At 43.2% G+C, this 14,920-nt stretch overlaps 1 protein-coding gene across 1 annotated transcript; it reads right to left on the bottom strand.

Annotated features, from left to right (window-relative positions):
• Positions 1-11,886: 11,886 nt before the first annotated feature.
• On the bottom strand, positions 11,887-13,412 carry CH25H (cholesterol 25-hydroxylase). The gene has a single exon (XM_006028989.3). It carries the CDS (start codon positions 13,378-13,380, stop codon positions 12,556-12,558), a length of 825 nt encoding a protein of 274 aa, XP_006029051.1. The 5' UTR covers positions 13,381-13,412; the 3' UTR covers positions 11,887-12,555.
• Positions 13,413-14,920: the final 1,508 nt, after the last annotated feature.

Below are 14,920 nucleotides of genomic sequence, written 5' to 3'. Positions count from 1 at the left end.
ATCAAGGTGAGATTGGAAGAATTAGAATCATATAATCAGGAGAAAACTGAGTAAGGATTTGATCACAACCTTCAAAATACAAAAAATGATTGCTAATGCTATTAAGATGGGAATCAATGGTTCACTCTCTCCACAGGGGACAGATAAGTAGTAATGCTTTAAAAAGCATTGGAAGGGACCTTGAGGACCATCTAGTGTAACTCCCTGCCCAGACATGCTCTGTCATTCTTATACCATCCCAGCAGGGTGTCTCTTTGGCCTCTTCCTGAAAATCTCCAAATTAAAGAGGTTCAACAGCTTTTCTCAGTATCTCTCTTCATTGTCCTACTGTTCTTCCAATTAAGATTTTTTTCCTCAGATTTGACCTAAATCTGCTTTCACTGTGGTTTAAAACTGTTGCCACAGGCTCTGCCCACTGTGGCAAAGCAGAACTATGTTTCATCATCATATTTATGGGAGGTTTTCACATATTTGAAAACTGCTGCTATGTCCCTTCGTAATCCCTTTTTTTCCCAAACCTAATTGTACCAAGTTCTTTGTCCAGCTTCTTTTTCCCTTTATCATTTTTGTCACCTGATCCTGGATACCTTCTAGGTTTTTAATGCCCTTCCTAGAGTGTAGTGTACAAGGCCATGTGTAGACAAAATGAGAGGCATGTGTGCACAAGACTTTAAAGTGAGCTAAATGCTTTTGCACCACTTTAATGGTGTCAGTGCTTGCACACCCCAGCAGTGTATTGCACATTAATTCCAGCCACTGTAGGAAACTCGGTGGTGTAATGCAGTTTAAATGACTTGGGGCACAGCAAACTAAAACTCCTTCAAGGAGTTTTGGTTTGCTGCCCCTACAGACGCAGAGCAAAGCACCAGGCTCCGTGCAGCTCCGTGGCTCTGTAGGAAGCCCTGCAGGCAGCCTGGCAGCAGCCCGGGAAAGCAGCTCTGCCCAAGAAAAGTGGCAAGTCTGAGCTGGGTGGGGGCCTGATGCTTCCCTCCGCGGCTGCGGTGCACCCCAGGACCACCTGAGCCAGGTGCCTGCAAGTGGGTGCTGCCGTGGGGGGGGCCGCAGCTGCTGCAGAGGGAAGCACCAGCCCCACCTGTAGCCCATGGACTGCTCCACCCACCAGCAGCTTGCCTTTCCCTCCCCAAGGGAGAGACAGGTAAGTCAGTGGGGTGTGTGCACGACATAGAGGTTTAATCAGCCCTAAATTAAAGTGGTGTGTTTTTTAAAACCCACCAGTTTAATTTAGGGCCCCGGTTTCATCTACATACATCCCAAAACTGCACATGCTACTGGACTGGGGGTTGGACTAGATGACCTCCTTTCCAACCCTAATATTCTATTATTCTAGACTACCCTACAGTCCTGGTTCTTGTTTGGAACTTGGTGCTTCTCAGCCCTGGGGTGCCATGTAATCCTGTTAAAGGTGCTACAGGGGGCCTCACAGTATTAGCACAGTTAGGTCTACAAACATGTACATGATTCATAAGTAGGGACCTACCCAAATTGAGGAGGCAGGTGGCTGATTTTGTGGGCAGATTGTGGGGCTAGTCACTATTTTTTGCAGGCTTATCATATCTTTGATTGATGAAGGGACCCCACTCCTCACCTCTGATTGTCCAAGGGGGTTGTCCATCATAGATTCATAGAAGTAGGGTCGGAAGGGACCTGAGCAGATCATCAAGTCCGACCCCTTGCCATGGCAGGAAAGAGTACTTGGGTCAAACGACCCCGGTGAGGTGTTCATCCAGCCTTCTCTTAAACACCCACAGGGTAAAAGCCATCACCACTTCCCTTGGAAGTTGGTTCCAGATAGTAGCCACCCTGACTGTGAAGTAGTGCCTTTGGATGTCTGGTCTAAATCTACTCTCTAACAATTTGTGGCCGTTATTCCTTTCTACCACAGGGTGTGCTTGGGGGAACAGGGTCCCTCCCAAACCCTGCTGGTCCTCCCTGGTGAGTTTATAGATGGCCACTAGGTCCCCCCTCAGCCTTCTCTTGTGAAGGCTGAACAGGTTCAGGTCCCGTAGCCTCTCTTCGTAGGGTCTGCCCTGCTGTCCCCTGATCATGAGGGTGGCCCTCCTCTGGACCCTCTCAATGTTGTCCACATCCCTCCTGAAGTGCGGTACCCAGAGCTGAACACAGTACTCCAGCTGCAGCCTGACCAGTGCTGCATAGAGGGGGAGGATCACCTCCTTGGCCCTGCTTGAGATGCATCTGTGGATGCATGACAAGGTACAGTTAGCCCTACTAACCGTGGCCTCACATTGTCGGCCCATGTTCATCTTGGAGTCAATAATGACTCCAAGATCTCTTTCTGCCACCGTGCTCTAGAGAAGGGAGTTTCCCAGCTTATAAATGTACTGCTGGTTCATACAGCCCAAGTGCAGCACCCTGCACTTGTCAGTATTGAAGCCCATCCTATTTTCGTTAGCCCACCCCTGTAACCTGTCCAGGTCCTTCTGTAATCTGTCCTTCCCTACTAGCGGGCCCACCTCACCCCATACCTTGGTATCATCAGCAAATTTAAATAGGCTGCTTTTTACCCTGTCATCCAAGTCACTAATAAAGAAATTGAACATTGCAGGCCCAAGGACCGAGCCCTGGGGGACTCCACTGCCCACTTCCCTCCAGGCCAAAAAAGACCCGTCCACCACTACCCTCTGAGTACAACCCTTCAGCCAATTTGCAATCCATCTGACTGTGTAGGCATCAATGCCACAGTCACCTAGTTTGTTGATGAGAATGGGGTGGGAGACAGTATCGAAGGCCTTGCTGAAGTCCAGAAAGACTACATCCACCGCGACGCCTGCATCCAATGCTTTTGTGACCTGATCGTAAAAGGCAATCAGGTTGGTCTGACAGGACCTGCCCCTAATGAAACTGTGCTGGTTGCCCTTGAGCATCATCCCTGCTGCTAGCCCATCACAGATGTGCTCCTTGATGATCTTCTCAAAGAGTTTCCCCAGGATTGAAGTAAGACTAATGGGCCTATAGTTTCCCTGGTCCTCCCTCTTCCCTTTTTTGAAGATGGGGACCACATTGGCTTTCTTCCAGTCATCTGATACCTTGCCAGAGCACCACGAGTGCTCATAAAGCTGTGCCAGGGACCCCACAATAATTCCTGCCAATTCCCTCAACACCCTGGGGTGGAAAGAATCTGGACCTGCTGATTTGAACATGTCCAGTCCCTCCAGAAGCACTCTAACCCGGTCCTCCCTGACTTTAGGCCTGGTGGCATTTCTCCCAAGTCTGTCTGGAATCCTGGTCGGGGAGTCCCGGTCCCTGCACAAGAAAATGGGGGTGAAGAATTTGTTAAAGAGGTCTGCTTTCTCCTCTGATACTACCACCAGATTGCCAAGCATATCCTGCAGGGGCTCCACATTACCTGGTGCCTTCTTCATTCTCCCTATATATTTAAAAAAGGACTTTTTATTATCTTTGATCCTTGACACTAGCCCTAGTCCAGTATCTGCCTTAACTTTTCTAACAGCCCCCCTACAGACCTGAGCAGTGGAGGTATACTCCTCTTTGGTGATAGCCCTCCCTTCCACTGGGTGTACGCCTCCTTTTTTGGCAATCAGGCATTCATGAATGCCCTTGGTGAGCCAAGGGGGCTTTTGGGCACTCTTATCCCGCTTGCTTTTTGTTGGGATTGTCACCCCTTGGGCTCTGAGTATCGTCTCCTTAAGGAACGACCACTCATCTTGGGCACTGAGTTCCCCTACTCTCGAGGACCCCAGTGCCTCTCCCACTAATCTCAACTCATTGAAGTTGGCCCTCTTAAAGTCTAGGGCCCTTGGCACCCTGCGCTGGATGGTGAATCATGCAGCCTCACCCCTCACTGCCGATTGGTGGAGAGGGCTGGGGCTACACAACAGGCATCCCCTTCAACCAATCAGCAGTGAAGGGCAGGGGTGGCCACCATCTTAGCTGCTCTCCTTCATTCTGGCAGCCTCCCTCCCCCTCCCTCCCCACCCTGGTGGGCTGCATGGCCAGGCTGCAGCAGCTATGAGGACTGCTAGCTCCCACTGGGGAGCCAGTATTTTATTTTAGATAAGTGTGTGTGTTGGGGGGGGGTACCCCCAGAAATTTTGCAGACATTGCCTGATTTAATGGACAATGCCTGATTTTGAGATTTCCACAAAATCTGTGAAATCACAAATTGAGTAGGTCTGTATTCATAAAATTAACCTAGGAATTTCAAATAAAAATCCATGGTGTCAAAGACATTCTGACCTGTTGTGGTCTTTCTGAGTTCTTTGCTTGAGAAAAATTGGTCTCATATTTATCTGTAGTCAAGAAACAAGTGGAAATTAAGAGCTGGCATTTTCCAGGGAATACCTTGAGTCGAACAAGGTGTGCCTTGAGCCTTAAGAAAGCTGAGAACCACTGTCCTAGTGCCTTTATAGAAGTTACACTTACCATGTATTAAGTATGCAGAAAACATTTTACAGCTGTAACTGAACAGGCATTTCATGGCACATAGAGCACTATAAAATATGGTAGATGCCACTCTAAGTTAACCTTGAATGAATGTGGTATCAGACTAGAGTGCTTTAGGTTAGTGCACATTATTAAATGTCTATACCACATTCATCCTGAGTCAAGGTAGGTTACAATCCCCTGACATCCCAGGGGCCCCCTCGCTGGGTGGCTTGCTAGCCTTGCTGATACTTGTATGCTCTGGGTGAGCACTGGCCCAGCCACACCCCTGGACTACCACAGAGAGAAGACAGAAAAGGCTGTGTCTCCTCCCTGCACGGCCAGGTGAGGGGCTGAGGGGAAAAGACCCTCTACCACGTGGACCCCCTCCCACAGCTTGGTGGCTTTGGTCTTGGTTAGGGCCAGGCCAACTCCATGGCAGAGAGTCTCCCTCCCCCACTTTTGTCATTCCCCCACCCCCCAGGTCCTGGTGCAATGAAAAACAGCATGTGGCTCCAAGCCGTCAGCCACAGGTGTGGGGGAGAGAAAGGAGTATATGTATCCCTGTGTTTTTCTATTATACAATATATCCCTAGACATAGCAGGGGCACTCCACAGATGGAAAGATCTTGGCAGGCAGCAGGCAGGACAGCAGGGCAAGGCAGACAGAGCAAAAGAGTGGTAGCTGTGTATGCATGGGCCCCGGTAGGGCCATGCCATAGCACTGCTGCTGCCACTGCGTCTCTGTGGGGAGCGAGGCTTGGGTGGGTGAGTGAGAGAGACATGTCTGTGTCTGTGTGGCCCCAAACAATCCTGTCCTGCACCCCTCCCCTACCCCCCCCAATCCACAGCAGATCCAGGTGGGACAAGCACCCCCTGCCTGCATTGTGTCTTCATGGAGATGCCAGTGCCCAACCTGCTACCACCAGCATTAGGCAGGATGGGCTCCCAATCTGGAACCTGGCCCTCAGGCAGCTTTTAAACTGGAATAGGATGTCTCACCTATCTGTTTCAAAGTGTAGGAGGGCTATGAAACTGCCTGTACTGTAAGCAGCCAGGTTTTATGTAGTACAGGACAATGACTCAGGAAAGGAGTCTGACTCATAGTTAAGGGGCTGGGACAGGAAACAAGTTCAAATTAGGTTTTTTTTCAGGAGAGAGAGAGAAAGCGAATGAGAGCAAGAACCTACGCACACATGTGTGTGCCTGTGTGTGCGCGCGTCTGTGTATTAGCTTCCTGTGCAAATAAACTATCAGAACTCAAGAAAAAGAAACTCCAGAATGGGAATCTTTTGTACACGATATTTTTAAGGAAGGCTTTCTGTTATGAATAAAACAGACAGGCTTTGTTAAGAAAGAAATGAAAAATGTAGACGGGCAAGAGTACACCACCTACAAAAAAAAAATGATGCTGGTTGCCCACCAGCTGCTGAGGAACTTGTGCACATTGCACAGCAAATGGAAAATATTAAGTAGAAGGAAATGTCATTGGCAATATGTTGATAATACTACAATATGTTACGAACAGGAACAAATCCGGCAGAGGAGTGACAAGAAGTGCCAGACCATCTGTTTAAAACCAAATGAGTGACACTGCTACTACTTGTGTCCGTTATCTCCCCAGCCCCCATGGTAACAATTCTGCCATAGTGCTACCTCCTACCAGCATTGCATCTCCTCCAGTGAAAGAAGACATACAGATAGTTATAACACACAGTCCCATATTCTAGTCTGTAACAGTGAGCTGGATATGGGTATCCTTTTGTTTGTTTGTGAAATTAATGTACAGCTGCTATTGATTTCAGTGAGAAGAGAGGATCACTAAAATTAATAGCAGCTGGATAGGGACTCTGACATCATCTGTTACCATGCACACATTCTGGCCCTGATTCAGTTCTACAACTCCTTTTCACAGCATCTCCCCTGTGCCTTCCCCGCCCTACCCTCCCCAACACACTCACACAGACACAGACACACATTTGCCATATCATCCCTTGCCAGAGCCCTTGGGTAGATTTTGATGAGCAAAGAAAATCCAATATTTCAGAAGGAGTATGACTGACAGCATGCAAGAGCCTTAGGAGCTTTCAGCAATCAGTGAGTGCAAGCAAGAGCTGTACTGATTAGTGCTAGAAGCTGAATCAGGACCCCACAACATGAAGGTTGGGTGGGAAAAGCTCCCACCTCTGGTCCTTTGGACTGAACTCTTCCTGACATGGGAATGTATTGTGTCCACAGAGACAAGAAAATAGGAACAATGGAGATGAAAACATGAAGCACTTGCATTGGGAATAAAGATGTAGAAAGAAGGAACCCTGCCCTGTGCTTTGCTGAGAAACAGCTGGAGAAGCAAATCTTCCTAAGCCTAGTGTTAAAATACAAATGGGTTATGAAACCAGATTTGTAGATGGCTGTTGTAAGCACATGAGAATGCAGTTCTTTTAGGCTACAGGATGAAAACGCTGCGATCTCATTATTCCAACATCAGGAAGTAATTATCCAAATATTTAAATGAAAAACTCTGCAAAAACTTGCAAAACAGCCAGTTTTATCTGGGGGAAGGCTGTCAACAAGCTAAGGAGCAATTTTTGAGGCTCAAGGAAATAAGAATGTGCTGAAAGAGAGAGAAGAGATGAGATAAAGAATGGGGAGCACATCTGGCCAACATTTGCTCCATCTATATGTTCAGTTGGACAGGCCACCTCTGAGTTTATAAGCATTTTTGTCTTTGAAAAAAAATCACAAATTTATCCAATGAAACAAGTAAATACACACGTTTTTAACCACTTCTTGCCTTTGGAACATACGCAATTCCCATCCTTCCCATTATCCTTAAACTATGGTGTGTCAGAAGTCTTCAGCTGGTTCATAGAATCCTGAAAATAGAATTCTTCCATTTATGTTGCTAATTGACAAGTATTTTGTTTTTTTGCAGGAAGTATTTCCAGTGAAGCAACTCTGGATATGAAGGAAAATGCACTAATAGACCCACATAAATAGAATTTCAACTAGAATATACTTCACTAATAGCAAACAGAGCATCTTTTGGTCAAATGGCATACCATATGTCTGATAGAAAAACTGTTTTTCTATTTGCCACGCCAGTTTTAGGAATAAACTGTATCTCCACAGTTGTTGCATTTTGTTAACTCTAAGATCAAACTTGATAACAAATATATCAATACAGCACCCCCAGGAGCACAAACTCACTACATATTGCTACAAAAATGTTTGTGGTAACGAGGTGTATTGCCTCAACATTAGAGCCTCTCACGTAGAGGTTTTCTCTCTGCACATACCAACCCAGCAGATAATTTTGTTTGCTTCTTCCTAACACAATATGTATTTACTTGCATATACGCACTTTCCCAAAAAAAATTAGTTGCTGGAAGATCAAGATACGTTTGTTAAACAAGGACATGTAGGGAACTGGGGCTGAAATGTCCAGCCTTGCTTCTTGAGCCATGTGGACAACTCATCCTGCAGTTAAGGGGTCAACAGGATTTTGCTCCCCTCACCACCTCCCCCATCGCTGCCTGTATTTCCCCCTGTGAAAATACCATATTTACTGTTATTTTCAAGGAAAGATCTTTTTTCTTCATTCTAAAAACAAAGGGGGTGTCTTCGTCAGGGATGGAAGGACAGGATATAAGGCATGCAAGAAAATATGATATTGCTGATATTTGGCTTGAAGACAGAAGGCACATTTCAATTTTTCAGCCTCAAGGCCTTGTGTCCTACTTTTCTTGGCCACCTGCAGCCACTACTGTACTCTGGCGCAATTTTCCAGATTTAGAACTATTAGCTCCTTGCTGGTAGGGAGTTTTCAGCTAAGATATATAATAAGCATTTATCTTATATAAAATTCCCCTGTAGTTTCAATGATATGTGGCATTCTTGACTTGCTGAACTGCATTGCTTTGTAGCCCTGTATTTTCTTCACCAGTCTTTGGTTCTGTGGTGGACAAAGCAATTTCTATGCAAGGATCTCTGAATGTTCAGGCCCTCCCTCCCTATACCAAGAGGAGAGGTATTTTGTTTTGGTTTTTGTTTTTAGCACAGATCATTTCACCTTGCTCTTCCAGGTATAGAAATAGCATTGGTCCTGGTAATGCCACAAGGGTGGACTGGCCAGAAGTAATTATGATGCAGAACATCCCTCAATAAAGCATGAGCCCATCCAAAAAAAGCTAAAACAAATACAATGATACTTGCAAGAAAACAAAGGGGGGCCCACCTGGACTGACATCTGAAGACTATTTCAGTATTGTCAGTCATAGTGCTGACAAGGAATAAAAAGGAGCCTCATTTCCATCATTCAGCACTGCTTCAAAGCAACATGAGGTGCAGAGATGGAGTGGCCTGATGAAGCCTCAGTGGAAAGCCATAAGAAATGCAAGTTTTTCTAGCTCTAGTCCAGCTATTGCCCAGCTTAAATGAGAACCATAGAACTGTTGGAGTTCAATAAAACATCTCTGGAAGCCACACTGTAGAACACACTGTTTAACAGCTATTTTTCAAACAACCTGCTTTCAGAAATGAAATTGGTGTTGCATATCCAATTCGATGCACCTTAGAGGGGACAGATATTCTGAAGGTACTTCATGCCCCCCTACCAATAAAACAGGGTGCTTTCAGATGTCACAAGGTGACACTGCACCAGACCTAGCTCAAAGCAAATGCTAAGTGTTCAAATTGCCAAAGGGCTCTTGTGGGTTCTCTCAGTTTGCAAGATCAAACTATGAGTTTGGATAGTTAACTGTGTTTTCCTCTCATCATAAATAAGGCACAGTTGCAGAAGTAAGGAAATGCCCAAAACCCAGTTTGTTGCCATTTATCAGTCTGGGATTTTAAATAAATAGTTATTAATGATCATCTTTGCCTCTCCCACTTTACATCTTTAAGTAACTGACCAGAAAGAAAGAAACTGCTGTTTACACACATGGTATTACATATATAACACTGTTTGCAAACCAGATGGGAAACCTCTAATCTATGTTCTGCTTTTTGATGTGGGACACAAGTAATGAGGAAGGAAATTGCAAGAAAGCAAAAGAAGGAAAGTTGACTGACGTCGGAAGTTACCAAAAAGCATTATTACATACTGTTCCATTTGTCTGGCTTTTGCCATGAAGGATGAGGAACTGCAGGAAATAGCAGCAACTGTAAAACAGAATACCAAAACGTCAGCACTACCAAGCCACAGGATTCACTCTCTCACACTCAGCAGCAGGCAATATGCTGAACTTTCAGTGAAAATAGGATTTACACAGGCCATGGGAAACACCAGTTTCTACATCTTTCAGTTTTTAGAATATTCTTTTCTCTGTATTGTCTTCTTCCATTAAACTGCAAAAGGTCTGCAGTCACATCCTGATTAACATCTCCCCTCTCTCATAGACTCTTGTACCGGTAAGGATGATGAAATGCAAACAATAGTGCCAAATGCCACAAAGCACATGTGAAGTTGCAAAAGATACCTACTCTGAGGAACTCACTCTCTGAATGAAGTATGATGCAATATGGGAAGAAAACAGAGTGCAAAGTGGGGTAGTTGGGAAGCGAGGGGTCATAAAATATGATTGCGTTGGTCCCCTTCCATAGGCATGTGCACTCATGGCAAAGAGGTGGGATGTAGAGATTTTAACAGAATTATGCAATCCCAAAGAAGTATCAATAATACCTTTATTCTGCTCCTGTTTTAGCTTTGCAAGATCCTGTAATAACAAGCCTCTACATTGCCACAGACTGTACAACCAATTAGCTTACCTGGGTCCCTCATCAAGGTAATTTAGAGGGAAATTCCTGTTTGTAGAAAAGGAGGAAGTATTTTTCTGGTGTCTGTTTGAATTGCAGAAAAGTTCAGAATAATAGACATGGATGAATGGACAGAAGTTCAGTGAGGTGGGTGACAAATAAATTTATCACCTGATTCTGCCATGGTAAGCTGGACATCATCTCCACACATGTGGAGGAACATTGTAAAGACTGAAAGCAATTATTCTGGGCTAAACATTATTTATAGCCTAATGACCAAGTACCTGAAACCACTCCTGCAGGAGTAGAGTACTCCACTATGTTTTAGCATGAAAACTGGTAATGGATACTGAATGACTCGCAGCATTTCCTGCAGCATCCAAAAGCTGGCTTGGCTCAATCTTGTTTAGCTTGGAGATCAGACAAGATTATACCAGAAAAAAAGACAAACCATAAATCTAATCAAAACATTAGCAGCTGGACATATGGGTGAAAAGCTTTCTTGAATTAACAGAGCAGCTTTGGATTACATGATAACATGACGAAACACATAAATAAATAAATCAGAGTTTGTGATTTAGATCCCACATTTGCCAGGGAAAAGAATCCTCTGTTTTTCCCTGCTGTTCATGTAAAGACATTTAAGCCTGTAATATTTAAGAAGATAATTGGCCTTTATTTCTGCTTGGAAATGTTTCATAATATTTTATTTTCAGGTCTCTTATAAGCTTCATTTACCCTCCTTCCCCTCCCCAATTATTCTTTTGTGTAGTTAATGAAGTTCTAGCGTCCCTAAAAAGCTGCAAAGGTCACAAGGGGAAAATAAAAATAAGTACTAGAATTGCATTATTTCATAGATTTGTTAAACAATGATCTTTCATTACTGAACCCCCTTCCTACCCCAGGAAACAACCAAGAAATGTTGTAGATCCCCAAAATATTCTTCCCTCTGTTATACAACCTCAGATCATCTCTAATTTTACTAACCTTGTCATTCTTTGATATTCCGCCTCCTCAAAGCCTGTGCAATTTTTCTTCCTAGCATAATTGCAAATGCATTTTGGGATGGGGTCACATGTGTATAATGTCAACCTCTCCCACTTAATCACACTTTCACCTGCTCCTGGATTGTTCAATTGTATTACAAAGCCAGCCATTGTTAAATCATCAGGAGTAACACTAAAAGACCAATGTAGCACTGTTAAGTGAACAGAACTCCCTTTGAAGCATTAGGGATTTTTCCTGAAAGGTATACAGAAGCCTGAACCTAAATTTTCACATTTACTTTCTTATGGGAGCCTTTTATTTCTTGATTAGCCTGCTGATGTTTGATCTATAATTATTCTGCTAGCAGCCTTTTAGCTTCTTATTCTTTCATCAGTGTCCTCCTCCATGGGCTTGAATCCTTCCATGAAAGGAATTATACTTTCAATTTTGAGTAAATTTCATTCAAATTCCTAACCAGGCTTTTGCAAGTCAGTAATAATAAGTTAAAATTGGAAGTTGGAGGTTGGCAATTGCAGGATTTGCTAGTTAGACTGTTGCTGAGGGAGTGTGTTTTGTTCTCATGCCATTATGTAGGTGAGATTTTTAAACTGAATTCTTCCTTTCCTTTATCAAAAGCAGAAAAAAATGTCAATTTATTACACTCTGGAGAAAACAAACTAATAGTCCAGTTCTGGTACTCAGTAGATATATTTACTTTTATGCACCTTTATCTTTTAATAAGAGACACTGTTAACCAGTGAACTGATACAAGTGCCAAACTATGCACACATGCATTTTCACACTAAAGATTGAGGGCTAAATGTAATAAAACAAAGGATCACTTTAATTACAACAGAGTTTATTTCACTTTAAAAATAGACCATTAAAAAGGTACACAAAATAAATATTCAAATTATTGCACAGAAAAGCAAAACCAAATTAGAGAATTAGTTCTGTCAGACAGCAATTTATTTGAACAAGGTCAGTGTGGATGAATATAAACTGGCAGATAAAATTTCATAGAAAAACTCTTGTGTGTATAGTTTCTATTCATATCATGTATCATTCTATCACAGTTAGAAAATATTTCTCAGTGTATGTATTGAACATCATACAACAATATATAACATGCTTTATAAAAGCTGGGATATTCAAAGGAAATAAAGCAAAGTCTCTTTATACTTCCTTATGTTTGACTCAAATAGAAATAATATAGTTAAAAAATGCAATTTCAGACAGACACACAGAAACATAAAATATTTGTTATAAATAACAGTTATGGCCCATATAGCTGATTTCAAACATTCATATTTTGATCAGTCTGAAAAATTAAACTCTTCTTTCAGTTTAGAAGTTGCACAAAGTGTGCTAGTTCATAGACAAGCTCCCTTACTTTGGATGTACATGAGCAAATGTTCCAAAGAGTTTATCCCAGTGGGTGAAGTATGGAGCATAGTTAGATCTGAATTTCAGGTGATGGAGATCATGATGTGGAGATCCTCCGTACAAGCCAAATGGCACCAGTCTGTGAGTTGACCATGGAAAGTCGTAACCTGAATGATCCTCCACTGACAGTGCAATGTTAACGAGGAAGAAAATCATTTCTGTCAAAGGGTGGCACTTCAGCATCACTGGATTGATGGCAGCGAAAAATCCAAGTGAAAGCAGTTCCCATACACTGGAGTACTGTGCAGTAAGAGCAAATGTAGAAACGTGTTTGTGATGAACCTTGTGAAACGTCTTGTAGAGCCAAGATACCTTGTGATGAAGCAAATGCCACAGGAAATACTGGAAGTCAAAGAGAAGCAGGCAAACTGTTACATCCAGCAGAAGTTTTGGCAGCTCAGGGGCCAACACGGGTAGATGCACTGGTCTCCAATACCAGTGTGCAACCGTCACTGGGAAAATCAAGACCATGTGGTGATAAACACTTCGAAGTACACAAGGCACCATCATTTCAAGAGTTGGATAACTCTGAGGCTGGATTTTGTATCTTCTTAGGGTTGGTATTTTAGTGCTTAAAAAGTCCAGTGCAACATAAGGAAGGCAGAAAGTCATGTAAGCTGTAAAGGAAAACAGTGCTGGAAAATAAGGTGACCTGACCAAAGGTTCCTTCTCCTTGACAATGTCCCAGAAGAACTGCAGAGCCAACTTGTCAAACTCTCCATCCCTTCCACTGCTGAGCAGGACTCTCTTCTGCGTGCTACGGTTCATGCTGATTTCAGTCTGTAACTGTTGGAACTGCACTGCATTCACAGGGCTTTATGCCTCTCAAAACCCCGCCCCTTTCACTACTTAACAGACAAAAAAAGAAAATATCCTTTCTGTCCGGAAACAACAGGATACACTAGTCTCAGAGCAGAGTTCTCTCATTAGTGCAAGTAGATTTAACCACTAAAATATCTACCTTAAGAAGATACAAAATCCAGCCTCAGTTATCCAACTCGGAGAAGCATTCTTTACTTCTTAGTGCTTGCTATATATCTGTTAGAAAGCAGAGAAAAGAGACTCTAGTGCTTTCTGTGCTCTGTCTCTTATGTACCTTAACAACTGTTGCCCTTTTTACTTATTTTAAAATCCTATCACTCACACTGCTTTTGCTACCCCATCCAGAAAATAGGTACATATCAATCATGCTACTCATATGGAGTATTTGCCTGTGATTCTTACCAGAGATTTACCAAAATCTGTCCATCCTCCCCCCATCTCCCTCACCTTCCTTCCCCCCACAATCTGACCTCCTCTCCTAGGCCCTGTAGGCAATTCAAAGATTGGAAATCTAAACCAAGGTCCAAGTTTGCAAACAGTTCCTAATCTCTACAAAGGACCCAACCAAAACCCTAAATCAGGACAGCTTGGAGCTCTCAATCCGAAGTGAGTGGCTTTATCTCATATCTGCCTGGTTCATAGCAAAATCAGCTCATGATCCTGCACTCACCAAAATGTCAAAGCTCCCATCAATCTTAGATTTTTTTTCTTTCTTGTTTTTTCTTTTAACAAACAGAACTGCTTTGTAAAAAGAATGAAATGTCTAAATCCCTAGATGCATCATCAGAATCAAACAGATACAACTTTACAATGATAAGCATTGTACAAACCTATTTTATAATGTAAAAGTTTCTAGTAGTTTTATCAAAGGCATTAAAGCACTTGTGTAAACACAGAATCTTGTAGATATATCTATTAGTATTTTGCCCTGAAAAGGATCTAGGCCTGATCTGGTTGCTGTATGCATCCAAATTAATGGTTGACTGGATTGGCTCCCTTCTTTTCAACTTTTGCTAAAGCAATTTTATGGCTAAAGAATGGGAAGATGGGGAGGAAGTACTTTGCCCTTTCAAACTACTCTTTATATAATCACAAAGTAACTAGTTTTTTTGCTTTTTGGTCTTTGCTGAAGATGGAAAGCACAGCTTGTCAAGAATATCCTAAGAACTCCTCCTATGGAGAGAATTCACTCTGACATTACAACTGGACTCAGGGGCCGCGTCTACACGAGATGCTGACTGTGCAGTAGCCCAAGGCTACTGTGCAGTAGTGTCATGTGGCAGCAGCCATGACAAGACCCTACTGGCGCAGTAGTCTCAGGCTACTGCATAGTCCACATCACAAAAAAAGCTGTTAGTGCTACTGTGCTAGAACTTGGGTTACTGCACAGTCATTTAGTGCTTGTTTATACTCATGTAGACATGGTCAAGTTTCTTTATTTTAATTCCCTTTGAACCTACTAGGGAAAAGCAAAGGAGGCATGATG

This window comes from Alligator sinensis, unplaced genomic scaffold (assembly GCF_000455745.1).
Source record: "Alligator sinensis unplaced genomic scaffold, ASM45574v1 scaffold557_1, whole genome shotgun sequence".
Classification (NCBI taxonomy): Eukaryota; Metazoa; Chordata; order Crocodylia; family Alligatoridae; genus Alligator; species Alligator sinensis.
The sequence above is the reverse complement of the archived record's forward strand: the minus strand, read 5'-3'. Positions and strand labels throughout refer to the sequence as shown.

Bases quoted from the DNA above. Each gene is read 5' to 3' on its own strand.
- CH25H (XM_006028989.3), bottom strand. From the start codon at position 13,380: ATGAACCGTAGCACGCAGAAGAGAGTCCTGCTCAGCAGTGGAAGGGAT.